At 42.7% G+C, this 19,002-nt stretch overlaps 1 protein-coding gene across 2 annotated transcripts in view; it reads right to left on the bottom strand.

Moving 5' to 3' along the window:
* The window catches only part of LIMK1 (LIM domain kinase 1), a 53,743-nt gene that overhangs the window by 31,999 nt on the left and 2,742 nt on the right, over nucleotides 1-19,002 (bottom strand). The window contains exon 1 of one of the 2 annotated variants that reach the window (XM_026671670.2): nucleotides 14,503-14,779. The exons of the other annotated variant lie outside the window; for it this stretch is intronic. Within the exon in view, the coding sequence (XP_026527455.1) occupies nucleotides 14,503-14,552 (50 nt within the window). The 5' untranslated portion in view covers nucleotides 14,553-14,779. Of the gene's footprint in view, nucleotides 1-14,502; nucleotides 14,780-19,002 lie in introns of those variants that run through there. 2 annotated transcript variants of the gene reach the window in all.

Genomic DNA, 19,002 nt, shown 5'->3' with positions numbered 1-19,002 from the left:
TAAGTTGAGCACTACCTGTATATCCTGATTAGGGGAAGCTGCTTTGGCTAAGGATTTTTACAGAATACATTGGAAGTAGAATGATCCCCCAGATCTAGAGTTAACAGTTTTGGGGTTCACCCAACAAGCTGATCTTGAAATGCCCCAGTTATATTATGTAAATGTAGCCCCAAGTGGAATATTTTATGTCTTATTATGAAATGCTCTTCAGGCTAAGGGGGAGAAAATTTAAATGGCTAAACCATTGGACCATACTTCCCTAGGTAAGAGGCAGTGTGAATTTAGCCATTATGAGATTATTAAACCCAATCTTTCGTTTTGTGGATTGCTACAGTTCTGGTTTTTTGGACTTTTAAAATAATCCATCTGGGACACATAGAGAGGACTGCATACTGGTACAGTCCTGATCAAATTAAGAAGTATTGTAACACTATAAATATATGCGGTCCTGGTTCAATGAAGACATCTATCTAGAATATTTTCTTAGTTGACTGCTCCTTTCAGCTCAATGAGAGGAATCCATGCCAATAAGAGAAAGAAGGAACGTTAATTTCCTCTGAATCCTTTTTCGAAAGTGACCTCTTAATGTCCCCATGAAGCAGAGGATATGACAGCAGATTTGAGACTAATAATAGAATATATTTCTTCACTCATTCCTATAACTAATTCACAACCACAAATTACAGAGAGGGACTCTAGATGTCTTTATACAGGATTTGGAGAAATTAATTGAGATAACCCAACATAAGTTCTGGTGGACAAGAAGAACCTCAATTTTTAGAAAGAAAGAAAAAAGGCTAGGAGCATGCAGAAGTAATCTCTATTTTTATTCTTCTTCTGAGTATTTTACATGGGAGGGGCCAGACAGGCATAGCTGCTGTGGATTTCTCCCGAAGAGAAATGACACAGGAGATTCACTTCTTATTTAGATGTGGCCTGTTGCAAAATCTCTGTTTTTCTTTTCATGCCACATGATGCACTGTAAAAATCCTGACAAGACCAAAGCAGTTGTGGGCAATTCCATTTCTGGAACAAGTTCTGTATCATGAAGTAGGATTAAGGTCACATCCAGAATCTCTTCCAGAACCTCAAAAGAAGCCATCTTGTCCACTCAGTTGAACCATTGCACCCATTCATATAACTCCTAGGAATCTTTGGGCCAGAAAGTGGCACAGTGGTTCACGGGCACCAAACTACTTAGGGAACATATGCTGGTCTAGGACCATAATAAATATTGTTCTGTTTTGCTTGACCTGTGATAACCTGGGACATATTGTGGTCTTTAGCTTCCCGATCCATTATTTTTTGTAAACCAGCTGGATTCCCAAGATACTTTTTCAAAAGGCAGCTGGACTTACTTTGTTTTTCCTTGAAGACCTTTCATTTCTCATCCAAGAAGCTTCTTCAGTTCAGACTGAAGAAGCTTCTTCAATGAGAAGTGAAATGTTTGAAGTCTGAGAAACAGGCCCCACACCAGTCAACAAGAATACTTGATTTGCCACCAGCTTATCAAGTACTTAGAAGCAAGAGCTGGGCAGCACAAGCAAATGACAGCCAATAACTTAATAGCCAGCCATCAACACTCCCCAATCAACATCTAAAAAGTCACATACAACAGGTACCACATAAATAACACGCACAGATACAGCACACTCTCTGATGGAGAGAAGATCCCTAAAGATGGGCTTCAACACAAAAGCTCGGAAGACAAAATCTCTGTTCCCAGTGACCGATCCTGATAGGATCCTGTAACATTTTCCTGGGACATTTATATTTGGCTTCATTCATTAGGTGAAATCTACTTTAGGCTTTAGACTATTAGTTTCTGTGTCCCGTTGTCCCCACCTCCGATGTATGGGTCACTTTGCATAGTTGCACATTTCATTGAATTTTTGGCTAATTTACAAACACCTAGCTGGGGAATTCTGGGACTTGAAGCCCACACATTGTAAAGTTGCTGATACTGAGAAATACTCAATAATTATTTCTTCAAATAATATTACAAATGCATCTAAGTGTTGATTATTTTAATTAGATCCTTGAAACTCTGATCATTCATGCCGGTCGTGAATTTACCCGCTGTCCTATTAGGCTACAGCTAAAGATATTGTGTGGAAATGTTATTTGCTGGGCAAAGTGTGTTGTTCGGACACAACCATTTTGTTCCAAAATGGATTTTGTCTATTACCATGATTTATAATTAACTGCAAGCATAGTATCTGGTCACTAAACACTCTCAGTGAACTGACAGATGTTGTGGCTGATGAATCAGCTGCCATTTAGAATCTGCAGCTAATCAATTACGTTCAAACTGCAAGGTAAGTACCCTTCCAGCAATGCCAATAGCATCAGATAATATGAAACGGATTATTTTTTTTGAAAAAAGAATTGTTCTAATGACTGACCAGATGCAAAGTGGCTTCTGAAAATATGCAAGGACTTAGCTCTCTTCTCACATTTTGTTGGAAATCCCATTAGTTTCCTGGTTCTGCTAAACCAGTGCACCAATTAAAGAATACAATAGAATAATACTTTATTGTCATTTTAAATGTACACTAATCAGCATACATTAAAATGAAATTTCGCTGCATTCAGCTCTCAAAAGATAACCATTACACCTATACACCCACCCACACACACATATATGACATAGGGAAGCATCAGTCTAAAAACATTAATTAATTAAAAATTAATTAATTAAAAAATTAAACAGAGTGGTCAATGTCTGGAATACTCTACCTGACTCTGTGGTTTCTTCCTCAAACCCCAAAAACTTTAACCTTAGACTGTCTACTATTGACCTCACCCCTTTCCTAAGAGGTCTGTAAGGGGCGTGCATAAGCGCACCAATGTGCCTACCGTCCCTGTCCTATTGTTTCTTTTATTTTTCTTATATGTATCCATGGATGCATAACTATTGTATGTTTTTACTTATACCTATTATCTTGTAAGCAATTGACTAAATAAATAAATAAATAAATAAATAAGCAAGGTGTAGCAATTTAACCACAATTTGCCCAACCAATTATTACTTGCCCTTTGCCACACTGACAGGGAGAAAAAGTGTACAATGGTACCTTGGTACTCAACTGTTTTGAGACTCATCCAATTAAGTACTCAATTCATTTTGCTGTGAAAATTTTGTCCTGGTACTCATCGTTTGGTATGCAATGAGCAAATTAGAACTAGCCGGTTTTGGTTTGCCTCGTGACTCGCTACTTTTTCCACAGAAACAAAGAGGGACACGTTAGTCATGCAGTAGATCTTGCCATGTGCATATCTTTGCTTCTGTGACCATTTTGTGCACTTTTGCGCTCCCCTCCCTCATCAGTAAAAAAATGAAGCTTTTTTATTTTATTTAACCTAAGTATTTATTAATTCTTGGGTTTATTTCTCATGTAATGATATACAACCCCATCTTTTTAAAATGCCTTAAAATGTGTGTTGTCTTTGGTTTGGGAACGCATTAAATTTATTTACATTGTTCCTTATGGGCAAAATTTGTTTGGCACTCATTGTTTTTGGTACTCATCATGCCTCCCGGAACTAATTAATGACGATTACCGAGGTACCACTGTACTTGCTTCTGAATTTCCAGGTGAAAAATTCCTCTGCTTTTAGGCCATTTGAAGGCATCATCTCCTTGACTGTATTTCCCCCCAACCCTTAACTTTATGTTTAATTTGAAATGGAGCTGGAAATAAGAGGAAAGTTCTCAAATATCTTTCGTACTGCTGCTCTCAGCTTCGTCTCCTTTGTCCTTGAATTCTCTGTTTAAGCTCTGGAATCAAATGACAGACTAGAACCTCTTTCTTCTCTCTCACCCCCCCCCACCCAATATTTCCTACTTCCAACAGCAGTTTCCAAAGAGCCAAGAGGGTAGATCTGAGGCCTCATCGGTCCCTTTAATGTGGTTTGCTTCATTTTGGCTCAGCATAATGTAGGAAACCAGTGACTGTGGCTTGCAAAGAGGTGCATATCATATTTATCTTTAAAAGCCTGGCTTTTATTAAAAATAGTTTTTAACACAGAAGTCAAAGTAAGAACCAATGGTGTCACAATGGTATTTCCTTCGTGCGTGCCCCCCCCCAAGTTTGAGAGGTGAATAAAATAGGTACATTATGCCTTTGATTTGATTTAGCCTCCCCTGAAAAGTATGCTGTTACATTACGATTTACTCACTGAATTTTGATGACAGTGTCTAGGAGTCTCTAATGGCTGGATTCACACAACTTATTTATTGACTCATTTAGAGTAAACTGAATCCTAAATGAACCAAATGGCTGGAGTCCCCAACACACTAAGCCACAAAAAAACCCAACCAAGGTTAACATTAATCAAGCCAAACCATCTTGTATGAATGCATCTGCTGGGATTATATTTGAACTGGTTAAGTGTATTATATGGATGTTGCCAGTTGGGGAGTTGGTGGTGAAGTGCTCCATTACTGGAGGTTTTTAAGAAGAGATTGGACAACCACTTGTCTGAGATTTATCATTTGTCAGAAATGCGTAGGGTCTCCCGCTTGTGAAGGGGATTGGACTAGATGACCTATAAGGTCCCTTCCAACTCTGATTATCTGCTAGTTACAAATGGTATAGGGTCTCCTGCTTGAGTTGGAGGTTGGATTAGAAGACCTCCAAGGTCCCTTCCAAGTCTGTTATTCTGGTAAGATGCCTTGCAACATTGGTGGGCAGCTTACCATCCATGGATTAATGCAGTAATTAAGTTAATTATATTAATAAGGTGGATTCTTTGGTTTTGATTCAGAATAATAGAGTACACATGTCTATTGTAATTTCTTCAACCCAGCATTTCAGACCAAGGATTTTCATGCAATCCCTATTTAAATAGGAGCCACTGCCATATGGACTTGGAGTCTTAATGGTGGAGACTCTCCTTCATTAGACAAAGTGACCTTCTAGGACATGTTTCAAAGGATTACGCCTGTTTCCCTCTAAAATCACCCCTTTAAGAAGATGTTTAGAGTCTGCAATTGATACCAGAAAGATTGGTTTTTGTGATATTAACTTTATACTGTAGTCCTTGACTTACAACAGTTCATTTCATGACCGTTCAAAGTTACAATGGCACTGAAAAATGTGACTTATGAGTGTTTCTCACACTTTTGACCATTGCAGCATCCCTATGGTCATGTGATCAAAATTCAGACACTTGCCAACTGACTCATATTTATGATTGGGGTGGGCTTAATAAAATGTAGCAACTGGTTTCTGCCCGGCTGCTGGGTGGGTGTGGCCATGGTGGGCGTGGCCTAGTTGGCCACCTGCACCATGGCCGGGGAGCCATTTTCACCCTCCCCAGGCTCCGGAGACTTTCCTTGAGCCTCTGGGAGGGCGAAAATGGCCTCCCAGGCTCTGGAAGCTCTGTGTAGGCCAGAAACGGGCCCATTTCCGGCCTTCCCGAGCCTCTGGAAGACCCATTTTTTCCTCGGGGGGGGGGGGGGGGGGGGGGGGGGGGGTTTTTTGGGGGGTTTTGTTTTTTTTTTTTTTTTTTTTTTTTTTTTTTTTTTTTTTTGGGGTTTTTTTTTTTTTTTTTTTTTTTTTTTTTTTTTTTTTTTTTTATTTTTTTTATTTTTTTTTTTTTTTTTGGGTTGGTGGGGGGTTGGGTGGTGGGGGGGGGTCTTCCCGGCTTCCGGAGGCTTTCATTGAGCCTCCAGAAGGCCTGTTTTCCTCCTACCTGGGCTCTGGAGGCTTTCTGGAGCCTCCGGGAGGCCCGTTTTTCTCTCTCCCGAGACTTGGGAGGCAGACAATAGATGGGGGTGGGGCCAGGCAGAGGTAATATTTGCCAGTTTTCCAAACTACTCAAAATGTCCGCTATCAGTTCTCCAGAACTGGTCTGAACCTGCTGAATACCACCTCTGTACCCAGAGCAAAAAACAAAAAGTTACATTCAAATATCTAATGGAAATATATAAAGCTCCTTTCTCTTTGTTTCAATTTTTAATTCTTCCACGGGTCCATTCACTTGGCTTTCTGTTTTCTAACAACCAGGCTTATCTCATTCTGGAATGCAAATTCCATAGGATTAAACCAGAAATTCAGTAAGCTTTCAAGGGCTTTCAAAGGCTTGACCTCACTGACTCTTTCTAACCTGTCAGTATGTCATGAGAAAAAGGAGGTGAGAAGTGAAAAAAAAAATACATTATCTAACCCCATCGGTATTTCATGAGAAAAAGGAGGTAAGTGTCAGGGTTCCAAGAAATACACCATTCACAAACAGAACTCCGACAGTATATATATATATATATATAATGTCACTTCCCTTTAACCAATTTCCCACGTAAGGCAGCAAAGTGATGCACCATCACTTGAAAGATTAACAGTTTTTACAACAACATCCACACACCCATTAACAGGGGTCACAGGTGAGTTTCCCACAGATACTTCAAGATCATCTAGCAGTGATACGAGGTCCACCCTTTCTATGCAACATACAGCATGCAGAACTAAGGGAATGGATTTCCTTTTTATCTCTTGTAAAGAACTTTAAATAATTAAAGTGGTATTTAATTGCCAAGGGTTTCAATTTAATTCTTAATTCTTATTTTACTGGTAGTCCTTGACTTACGACTGGTCACGTAGTCACCGTTCAAAGTTACAATATACCCCCAAAAGGGACATGACCTGGATTCGAAGTTCAAAGGAGGACCAAGCTCTTCCACAGGTGCTCAGCAGCTGGCCTGCATTTATGGCTGTCCCGTAGTCTTGTGACCGTGATTTATAATGTTTTCACCAATAGCTGACATTTGCTTCCAGTTTCCAGCAAAGAATGTTGGTTGCAGGGAATGGTTTCACTTAATGACTGCAGTGTTGGTTTAACGACCACAATCTTTGCTTTAGCACCACTGCAAAAAGAAAAGTCATAAAATCAAGCATGGTCGTTTGATGACCCACTTAAGGATCTGACATGACTAGTGATTGCAATTCGAGGCTCAATTATGGTCGTAAATCAAGGATACCCTTAGTAATTTCCGGTGTTATTAACTTCCTCAGAGGCATCCACAGGAGAGCTGTCGAAAAAGTCAAGGTGTCGATTGTGACCTGCGATTAAAGCTCTGCCCCTTTGTACGCATTTATGCATGTGTTCGGTTGCACAGTCGTGGCCATCCTTCTGGCTTTTCTTTTTTAACTCCCGCTCCAAAGGTGTTATTCAGCGGGTTCTGACCAGTTCTGGAGAACCGGTAACGGAAATTTTGAGTAGTTCGGAGAACCGGCAAATACCACCTCTGACTGGCCCCACCCTCATCTCTTCTCTGCCTCCCAAGTCCCAGCTGATTGGCTGGGTCTTCTTTTGTTGCCCTGCACAGGAGAATGGAGCTGGAAAACAGGTTAGTGGGGTGGGGAGGGAATGGGGATTTTACAGTATCCTTCCCCTGCCACGCCCACCAAGCCACCTCCACAGAACCGGTAGTAAAAAAATTTGAATCCCACCAAATATTTTAGGATTTTGCCTCTCAATTTTCTGAAGAAGTTGAATGCTTTCACTGGAATAACCATTGCTATTTTCTTGCACTGATTGCCATTGGATTTCATTTTTGAATGTAGGATGTTCATGTGTTCATTTCATGCTTTTTCTATAATATGCTCAAGTAACATTTTTTTCTGGGCAGACTCAAAAGTTAGGCCTGTTCCCTGAAAAAGGTCTTCCTTTTTAGATGAGTGGTCCCCCAACTTTTCCGGCTTTGTGGCCTGGTGCGAAGTGGGGAGAGGGTATGATTCTGCACACAAATGGAGCTGCTGTGTAGACATTCACCCGCTGCTTCCACAGTATCTGAACACATGCATAAATGCGTATCAACAGGCCACAGCCTGGTACTGGGTCACGGCCCGGGTATTGGGGATCCCTGCTTTAGATATTTAGATAGTTTCTGGTGCTGCTGCCCTGAATGTGGCAGCACTGTGCCACATCAAGAGAGATGATGCACTGCTGTTTCCAAAGATCTTTGGTGCATGCATTTCTTTTGAAGCAAATGTTTGCCTTCATGCTTTGTTTGGCAATATTGAGGCATAATGTTTTGCTTTTCTACTTCTTTGCAGTGTTACTCAACCTCAGCAACTATAATATATATATATATAAAAAAGCGAAATACCACTCACGCATCAACACAAAATCTCCAGAACCGTAAAGCCTACAAACTTGAAATTTGGCACGTATGTTCCTCTTGGCTTCTTAGGTACTCAGTAAGAAAGGATTTTTCGAAATGCCCATCAGAGCATCGGTATTTCCTATATTATTATTATTAACACGCTCTGATGCTAAGGAATCCTACTCCCTCTCCCCACCTGAAAAGAAATCTGTTCCAAATGCAAAGCACAAGCAGAGGAGAAGAGTTTCAGTTTCAGTTTCACAGCAGCAACCAGCTTTAGTACAGAACAGTTGAGCTAAGCCACACACAGGCTCCTTGCTGTCTCCTTCTTGCTCACAGAGCAAATACTGTTTCAGTTTCCAAACAACCCTCAACTCTCTTACACACTGACAGGACGCTAGCCAGATGAATACTGATGGATGCTGGTAGACAGAGGCAGTATCCCACCCACCCCCTTATTTTCCTCCCCCAAAACTAAGCTCAACCACATAGTTTCGTAGCGAAGCATGGGTATCGAACTAGTATACTATATGTGGATGTCAAGTCCCAGAGGTCCCCCAGCAAGCAAGCTGGGTGCTCTAATGGTTTAACTCATACCTGTTCTGCAAAAATGGCACTTGCAATGATCTGATTAAAAAATGTAACAACTAAAAACGTAAATCCCGAAAACCTTGCTTGTAAGCAAGCACCGGTTTTCAGTGGGGTTCCTTTCCCAATAAATGCATGCCTCGTTATGAAATCTTAGACCATCATCTACTGAACATAGGAAGAAAGTCCGTTTATAAGCTTAAATTCAAGATTCAGTGAAAATGTGCCAGACAAACACTTAAGTACCTCCAGCCCACGGTTGGCAAATCCCAAGGTTTAAAATGAAAGTTTCCTAGACATCTCTAGAGGAAGAAAGGAATCCTTCACATTAGCCCCATCTGAAGGAGTAGCTGGCTGGGTTTGCGAACTCCCTCTCTTGCCTTGTTTCCCCATTTCTAGGCACATCTCCAGGACCAGGCAGGATCCCCCTTGTCTCAGTCTGCTTCCCACATTTGCCTGCTGGCCGATTAAAATAGCTTGCACGCTGCTGGGCAAGGGTACCCGCTGCTCTGCATTGAGTTGAAAGCCTGCTCCATCCTTTCTGCTGCCACAGACTCGCATTGCTTCTAACCAATTGCTCCTCCCCTTCCTTCCTGTGCACTCCAGGTAGGCAGCTGCAATGACAGTCTCAAGGGACAAGGATTACCTTACGCCACAAGGCTTGTTGTGACGAAACCTTGGAGGAATTGGATATGGCCGGTCTAGAGAAAAGAAGGACTGGGGAGCGGGGGACATGATAGCAATATTCCAGTGTTTAAGAGGCTGTCACAAAGAAAGAGGGAGGGGTGTCAACCAGGGGTGGGATTCTACCAGTTCGCACCTATTCGCTAGAACCAGTTGTTAATATTCTAAGCAGTTCGGAGAACCAGTTGTTAGAAGAAATTACTGGCCTAATCCTGTAAGGAAGGCAGGAAGGAAACATTCTGGTGTTGCTTACAGAAACTGCCTCTCCGTTAACCCTTATTACGTTCTTGGCAGGACTAGACTTCCTGTCTCAGGAACTTCTCTGGGGTTTTCCCCCCCTCCTTTGCTGGTACTTTGCTTGTGTGGAGTGACCATTCAAAGTTACAATGGCACTGAAAAAAGTGACTTATGACCATTTTTCACACTTATGACTGTTGTAGCATGAGAGGCAAGGCGAGGAGATGCATGCCTCGATGTGAGTGATATTGAGTTGGCCACACCCAGCCAATAACATGACCACCAAGCCATGTCCACCCAATCACATGACCACCAAGCCATGCCCACCACCTAAGCCATGCCCACAGAACCGGTTGTTAAAAATTTGAATCCCACCCCTGGTGTCAACTTATTTTCCAAAGCACCAGAAGGCAAAAACAAGAAACAATGGATGGAAACTAATCAAGGAGAGAAGCAACCTGGAATTAAGGAGAAACTTCGTAACAGTGAGGACAATGAACCAGTGGAACAGCTTGGCTTCAGTAGAGGTTTTTAAGAAGAGATTGGATGGTCACTTGTCTGAAATGGTATAGGGACTCCTGCTTGAGCAGGGGGTTGGAGTAGAAGACCTCCAAGGTCCCTTCCAGCTCTCTTCTGATTGACTCTGGTTTTAACTGCAATCCAAATGCAGAACCTGGGAGACGGTAATCTAGCAGCCACCCAGGGAGTTGTGATTTGCTCAGGTACTGCTGTGCATTTTCCCAGCTAAGCTGGTCTCAGAAGCATTCTGCATTGTGTGAAAATGTATATTCTGACCCTGTAAAGAATATAGACCTAAAAATATTGCTATTCAGACATTGACTCAATCGTTCCATTCTTTTCTTACAATCCAAAATGAATTTACAATATTGTTTTGGGGCAAGTTCAAGCTGGAAGCATTGCATTGACAGTGTAGTATAAATATAAACAAAGATGCTGGGTTTCAGAGATAGAGATAGAGATGAGAGAGAGAGGATGAGTAGATTTGCAAGAATTGGAACTGACTGATGCGGGCAAAAGAACATGAAGCTTAGCTGGTACGTGTAATTGTTGCTCCCTGTGATCACAGCTCCATTAAGAAGGACCCTAGGATGTTTCATACAAGGGAAGCACTCTAGGCCAGGGGTCTTCAACCTTAGCATCCTTAAGACTTGTGGACTTCAACTCCCGCTTTGCTGGCTGAGGAATTCTGGGAGTGGAAGTCCACAAGTTTTAAAGTTGCCAAGGCTCGAGACCGTTGCTCTAGGAACTCTATGGATCAGCTTGCATCCTGGCTTGGATAAAGTACCAAAAGGTTTTAGGATTTAAGTAGCTGTACCTGGAATGATTACAGCATAGCCATTACAGTAGCCTGGAAATCTGGGCTAGACAGGATGGTTTAGAGAGGGTCTGAAGTAACCTGCAGACTAAAAGGTGGTGTGCACGAAACCTATCCTGGAAGTGTGCACTTTTAGACGGATCGCAGTAAGCCTCTCACAACCATAATGCTACTTTCTTTATGAGGCTTCCTTGAGCAGCAGCAAAATGTCCCCCTCTAACTCTGCGTCAGCAAGAGGGGTGGAGGGAAACCACAAGACTGAAATGTGGAAGACCTCCTCCTAAATTACTAAACATTTTAGCCCAGCCTAAAGCTTTCCAAAGATACTCATCCGCAGAGTGCTTTCGTCTGCTACTCGCTCCCCTCCTCCTTTCCTGCCCACCCACCTTTCTGGAAGCAGGAGGGGAATGCCAAGTGGCAATGACATCACTCGGGGGCCACCCCATTACATCACCCTTGCAGAACTTCCCAAACTCTAGAGAGAAGACGACTAACCAATCCAGAAGCTCGCTGGTTTAACCCTTGCACGGCTGCCATCCCCTCAAGCATGCACGCTGCTTCCTTAGTATTTGGCAGGACTACCGTCTTTGTCAGTAAGGACAGCACAGACCCTGGTGGAGTAATTAAAAAAACATGGAGGGGGGAGGATTTGAAGAGAGAGAACTCCCTTACAGAGAAGATCCAGCCTGTATGTTGGATGTGTTTCCACAACACCCTTAAGCGGCCAAACAAAGACTAGAAACTTGCATTTGCATACCATGAGAAGAGGTTTAGTGTATCAAAGGTGCTTTTTCAAAATGCAACTGGACTGGGGTTTTTTTTTTCCCCTTGAGGAAGAAGAAGAAGTTTTGCTTTTCCTCCAAGAAGCTTCATCAGTTCTGGCAGGAGGGTGGGGGCTATGGAGGGATTAATTCTGACTGGATGGGGGCAGGATTGGAAGAGCTTCAATGGAATTTTTTCCCCCATTGAAATGTTTCCATTGACCTTGGATGGAAAAAAAGGTTGGAATGGCCTCAAGAGCTCTCAGGGTGAAGGCTGAATATTTACATTTATTTTGCAGGTTTATTGTATATTTTACTTATTACTATGAGGAGGAGCCTTAGCGTACTGCATAAGCCTCCTTTATCTGCTTATGTTTTTTATTGTTCATGTCCCTTATTGTGAGAACCTCTGAACACTGAGTTGTTGAATGGTTAAGTGTGCTGCGTGAAAACACAGCAATGGGATAGATTACTGACACAGTTAGCCAATTTTGGTTTCCTAAGAGCCGCAGTCAAGCCCAGGCACAACTACTACCCAATCCTGACTAGTTCACATGAGCACAGAAGGAAATTGCAAGACCACAAGGAAACAACCAGAACCACATCCTTACTGTTTCATTCAATGCTTTAGCCCAGTATTCTATTTCTAATGAAGGAAACCCCCCAAAGGTCTGCGGGAAATTGTGCTAACTGAAGGTTTATCTCTTGAACCAAGGCGTTCTTTCTACCCAACAGCCCCAGAAAAGGCCACAAGTACAACTCATGCAACAACCCCTCCCCAGCTCCTCCTAGTAAAAATGTATGTACTTTTTGGAGTTGCATTTGCTTTCCTAATTATCATGGATATAACAACAGTTCTACAGAATGATCCTGAGTCCCAAATCTGAAGAAGAGGGAAGGAAGGCAAGACACTCTCCCTGCATTGCTCCTCAGCAACAAATACTGTCACACAACTATCTCTGGAGGCCAGCTGCTGGCTCTGCCCTCTCCTCTACCCATGTGCTCTGCTTCTCTGGGTGGCAGCCTCCCTTCCCACTCTTGGGAAAGAAAATCCAAGGTCAGGTCAAGAATAATATGCCGGCTCAAGGTTGACTCGGCCTTCTATCCTTCCAAGGTAGGTAAAATGAGGACCCAGATTGTTGGGGGCAATAGGCAGACTTTGTAAACCGCTTAGAGAAGGCTGTAAAACACTATGAAGCGGCATATAAGTCTAAGTGCTATTGCTATAATTATTGCAGCCTTAACTAGAATTAAGACAGAGAACAGCATTTAGATTTTTTTAATATCCTGTAATAACTCAAGATGTTGAACATACCTAATAGCAACAGCAATAGCAATAAGACTTAACAGTCTTGTCACTCAACAGTGCTTTTACAGCCCTCTCTAAGTGGTTTTCAGAGTCAGCCTATTGCCCCCCAAAATTTGGGTCCTCATTTTACCCACCCTGGAAGGATACAAGGCTGAGTCAATCTTGAGCCTGGTGAGGTTCAATCTGCCAAATTGCAGGCAGCTGGCAGTCAGCAGAAGTAGCCTGCAGTACTGCATTCTAACCACTATGCCACCCTGGCTAATACTCCTTTCTCCTCCTATTTTCCTCACAACCCTGTGAGGCAGACTGGATTGACAGAGAGTGACTGACCTAAAGTCATCCAGCAGACTTTCATGCCTTAGGCAGAACTAGAACCCATGGTCTCCTGTTTCTAGTCTGATGCCTTTACCTTAAGGTTAAAAGGATCTAACCAAGAGGATCTATTTATATGTATGGTATTCAGCTTTGTTCAGGTATTTTCCTACGTCTTTATAGTTGTGCTTTTAAAGTTGTAGCAACGTTTCGGCAGAATCTCATCTGCCATCATCAGGCTTGTGTATTGAGTCTGTCTTACATACACGACACACACACTTCATCGACACACATGACTAAGACAAACTCGATACACAAGCCTGTTGATGACAGATGAAATTCTGCCAAAACGTCGCTAGAACTTTAAAAGCACAACTATAAAGACATGGGAAAATACCCGAACAAAGCTGAATACCATATATATATAAGCAATGCCAGAAACCATGGCTGCACCAACTCATGCATTTTGTGAAAGATATGGAGAACAGATGATCGCCAACCTGAGAATGTTGTGCTTGCAAGGGTCTTCTGGCTCCTATTTCAAATAAAGTTATGGTTCCTATCAAGCTCTCTTCTTCGCTCTTTTATCCTTGCCTGTATCTGAAGTTAAAATTAAGTGCGGGGCATTGCAGTCATTTGCTGTTGCCACCTTTCATCTTTTCCACCCTCCCATTTTGCTCACTGTCAAACATAATTTGCAAAATCCTTGGGGCAGAGAACTGTAGATTTAATTAATGTGCTTCTTGAGCAAAAAGTTATGCACAGCGCAAAGCAAATAATACAAAGCAGCATTGGCGCAAGAGATTCAGCCCTCCCTTCGTTATGGGGGTAATAAAATATGGCCTTCCCTTGCACACAGATGTGAACTTTTGCTTTCCTTCAGTTGAGGGCTGAAAACTTCATCATCAACTGCAAAACTTCTTTGATCTGCCAAGCATCTAACAGAGCACTGGGAGTGTCATAACAAATGATCAGAACAGAACTGAAAACCACTGCATATCCCAGCTCTTTGCTGACATGCTTTGTCCTACTTTAAAAGAAAAAAAAAAACCCTGCTGAAATTACTTTATTCACTCTGATTTCCGAACCAGCTAAAACTTTTTGGCTCATAGAACTCAGCCACTCAGAGATTTATCAGAAAGTACAAATGCCAAATGCAACTTACTTGGCTCTCGCCATCCGGAGGCGATTGCGTTTTAGCACAGTGGTCAGCATGGTTGGTCGAGTTTCCTTCTTGTCACCTGTCCACTGATGGCACTTAAAGGGCGACCAGGGGCATGTTGGTCCTTGCCTCCAGAGGAGCTCTGGACTCTGCCCAGACTCTGCAGCGCCCTTTGAACTCTTCCAATTGTCCACTTGCTTCAAAGAGGCAGGGGAGTGACATACAGTGGCGTTGTCCCCTTGATCCAGCACCCACTGCTGTGACTCAGGCGTCTGTTCTGCTATCTAACTACCAGGAGGGAGGAAGCTGTCTTGTAATCACACTGTGAGACAGAACTTCCTTTGCGTGCACGCCTTCTCTGTACAACTTTTCCTCTGAGCGCCAACCCTCCAATGCAGCGGAGCAGTCAAAATCCGGCTGCTGGAACCTCACTGATAGATGCAAGGCTGAATCCATGCGAGCTCCATGGAACACTGCCCAACCCAGCCCAGGATGCTTGCCTATCAATCAACAGCCCTACCATGTTGGCTTCCTTGGTGCCTTTTCAACCACCAAACCAGCGGTCTGGGATACGGGAATATCACCAGCGCACATTAACACATAATGTTATCCATCCACAGCACTTGCTCAGCTTCTCCACACACCCCCCCACATCCTCCCTTGAGCTGCGTTCTCCCGAGTGTGGGTGTGAGAGAGTGGCTGTTTTATTTCCAGCCAGATGACAGAAAGGAGACAGGCCTCAAGTAGATTAGCCTGGGACTCTGGGACTCAGCTTAGCGCTGAACAAGCAAAGAATGGCAAGCCAGAGGACACAGGAGGTCCTCCAGCTAATGCCTAGCAGGCAAGCCAACTCTTTGTGCTAACCAGCTGCTGCTATCGCTATTAGTAGTTGCTCAGCCCCAGCCATGTGAAAAGAGGAAGGAGTGATTGGGTGGGGGATGCAAAACCAAGAACAGAGAGCAGGAATCAAGAAACAGTAGAAGAGTTCGGGTCTACAGCCACACACACACACACACATCCCCCCAACAAGGAAACTACAGCTAATTTTTGAAAATATTTATAGCCTAGATCTTATGGCAGGTTACAATCCACATAAAAAGGCAAGACAGAAGACTAAAATAAACGAGAACTTCATTTGCAACAACGCACGGTAACCATCCCATATCACTAAGTTATGTCCAGAAAACATGCTTAGCTAATTGGATCTGTTCGAGATCGAACGCCTTGCTTAGTTTTTACCATGATGGGCTAATATGTTATAGCAACCCAAGCAATGAGACTTTATGATTCACTGGGCTACGTGCACCCTCTAAATGAGTGACTTGAGTAAGCAGGTCAAGATATTGTGTCAATGAAGCCATACGGAGCACTGAAGGGACAAGAGACAAAGTTAAACTGTAGAAGTTCTGAACATTTTGAACATGAGAGGCAAAAGCCAGAGGTTTCTTTCATGCTGAAAAGTTGAGAGAGACAGCCCTGGTGTGGCCTGCAAAGGTAGCCAGAGCAATCAAGGCCATGCCCTGCATCCCAACGTAACACTCTCAACCTTGGATCCCTGAGGGAAGCCTTCCCCCTTATAGTTTCAGGGTCGAGATTAGTCTTTCCTGAAGAGGTGCTTTCTTAAATATTGGATTCCTAAAGCATGAAGGCTCTTCTCCAAAGCTTTGAGTTTGCCAATTACATACAGCAGCCAGCACTGCTATATGGAACTGCATTCTGCTAGGAGAGCAGAAGATGCGAAGAAACGTCTCCTTCTTCATTGGTGGTTCTTCTACCCATCTCCACTACCTGTGATACAGTTTACTTGCATTTGGAGTCTACTGATTCTAATGAACTTCACACACCAGCCTTTTGGGGGGGAAAAAACTTCTGTTGTTTGATATTATCCAAAATCTTATGCCCATTTCAAAAGGTTTGTTAAAGGGAGACGTAATGTAAGGGTTCAGAATTTAAAAGGGACTACCCCTTGGTTGCGATGGAGAATATCTTTTCCCTAATTTAATTTTACATGCCACAGGCAAGCAAAAGTGTTCCTGGTTCAGATCTCCACAACTTAAAACATAGCTCCTGCTTTCAAATTAACCAGTTCCTCTAATGGATCTACAGACATTTCAGTTCATAGTTCATAGAGGATATCTGCAAAATCAATTCCATCAAAACATAAGATATACTTCTGAGTAAAAGGGATTCTGTTGTGTGACTCAGTTATACGTTCACCCAACACATTTAACCTGGTCAGTTTTCTGGAGGGGGCATTCATACGAGTTATTGACTGTGAACAAATAGGCTGGGTTTGCACAATATACTCGACCAGGAAAAAAAACAAAAACCAACCACCTGGTTTCGTATTCAGAAAAGAGCAGATTGAGCCTGCTGCTTCTGCTTCTGCTTGCAGGAAAGTGATCTACCTGATGATCCGATGGCAGATGATGAATGGAAACAGCAACTTCCACAATGCAATAAAGAAGCAGCCATCTTGGCTGGCATCCCAGGCTCCTGTGCAGCTATAGCTCTCAACATCTCTTTTAGCTACCAAAAAAGAAAATTCCCACAGTGATAAATAAGGGCTGAAGCTAATAGGGGATGGCACAAGGGAGTGGCGGAGAAATCCTTTGCCCTTAGGAGGAAAAAGTAAGGAAACTTGAAAAAAAATAGCCTGTTTTTTTTTCCTGGCTGCTTTAAACTTCAATTTCTCTGTCCCAAGGTCAAAAGGGAGATTCTGCTTAGGGCTATCAGAACAGGGATGCTGGCACGAAGACAAGCACTGGAAGGCAACAAACAAATAAAAAGACTTCCTTTACTGTCATCTAGTGGTCAGCCAGATTTTATAGCTCTACTTAATTAATTCTCTGTTCCTCATTCGCACAACGTGAACCAAACACAAGGCAAGGTTATACAAAGGTATTTATTCTGGGCTTGATTCTGATCCAGAAATATTTGCACAACACTTTGAAATAACCAGTTAAACATGTCATGCAGATGTCACCAGTCACTTACAAAAGCTGGAAGCACTCTAACCTCCTTGTTCAGATGGAGCAATGGTGCATGGAAGTTATTTTCTTGCAAGATTAAGGAGATTTTCAAAGCAAGGGTACTTTCTAATTCAAATTGATTGGCACCCTTCCACAAGCTGGCCCTATGGGATGTCTGTTATTGCGGTGAGCAATGCAAAAGCCTGCCAGCATGGCTGGCAAAGTTGCATAACACAAACCCAAGTACTGTCTGCTTGTTATTTCTAGTCTGTGGCATCTCTTCTTCCTAGCTTAAGTTTAATATTTATGCCATAATTTGAGGTGCCTTTTGCGTAAGTTGCATCCAACAAAGAAACATCCAGGATATACCAGTGAGGGCCAAAAGTACTGGATCATTTTGTTAGGTTTCGAACATAGAATATAACTGGACAGTCTTTAACATGCTGGCTTTAAAATCCAGTGTTTCACATGACAAAAGCATCTCTCTCCCAGGCACAAGGCCTGGAGCAGCAGCTGTGCTTGTTTGAAATGCAGTTCAGCTTCAGCAAAGCATTGATTGGCTGGTACCTAGAATGTCATAAATATACTTTCCCTTATTTCCCATAAAAAGGCAGAATTGCACTTTTTCTGCTAAAATATATCAAAGGTTGGTGTTGTGATTAGCTGGCAGCAGGTGCAGATGGCTGAGGAGAGCGATGACTCTGATGAGGGGCCAGGACCATCAGGGAGTGGACTGCTGCCTTCAGGGATTGTGGGGGCTGACAGCAGTGATGAGGAGGTTCCCGAGGAGCCTGTGCCAAGTGTGCGTGAGCGCAGGATGATTCGTAGAAGAGAACAGCTGGAGCAGCACAGGCGACTCGGGAGTAAGGATGCAACGTAATGGCCTCTCCCTCCAGGGAATATAAGCCTGGTTTCAAAAGGTTTTTGCTTTTGCAGAAAGCAAAAACATCCTAAGGACTCAGCATTGTGTGTGGAGACTCTGGCTTATCTGAAGAATTCCGTCAAGGCTTTTCTGGTTGGACTAATTGGCTGCAAGTCATCTTTTATCTACAAAGAAATTATTTGTAGATTAAAGCTGAGAAGGTTTGAGTTGCTGCGTTTGTTTGAGATTTTCTTGCTGGTAACAGGGTTGGGTCAGAACAGTTGGATTAAACATTGTTGGGACTGTAATTCTAAATAACTGAGCAATCATGAACCCAAGAGAACTGATCACTGTTCCCACCATGGTAAGACCTAGAAGCTGCTATAAGAAATGATGGTGATCATTGATTTAGAATGGTTTTAACAGATATTAGGCCAATTTATAGGGAGCACACCAGGACAATTGCTCGCCTGCTTCTTGGTTGCTTAGTGGTTTAGCATGTTGTGTGAACCAGCCTATTTGGTTCAGGGTGTGATAACAGTAGTTAAGTTGTTTGACTACTGGGGAATCAGGTTCGTCTTTGATCGGTTGCCTCACTGGATGGATCTGGCCCAGCTGTTATCTGTCTGCTCAATCTTATTTCCAATAAAATAAAATGAGAGATCACCC

The sequence above is a fragment of the Notechis scutatus genome, chromosome 1, assembly GCF_049901735.1.
Source record: "Notechis scutatus isolate UNSWTSFEM ecotype Mainland chromosome 1, rNotScu1.2, whole genome shotgun sequence".
NCBI lineage: Eukaryota > Metazoa > Chordata > Lepidosauria > Squamata > Elapidae > Notechis > Notechis scutatus.
Note: the sequence above shows the minus strand (reverse complement) of the source record. Positions and strands in the feature narration are given on the sequence as shown.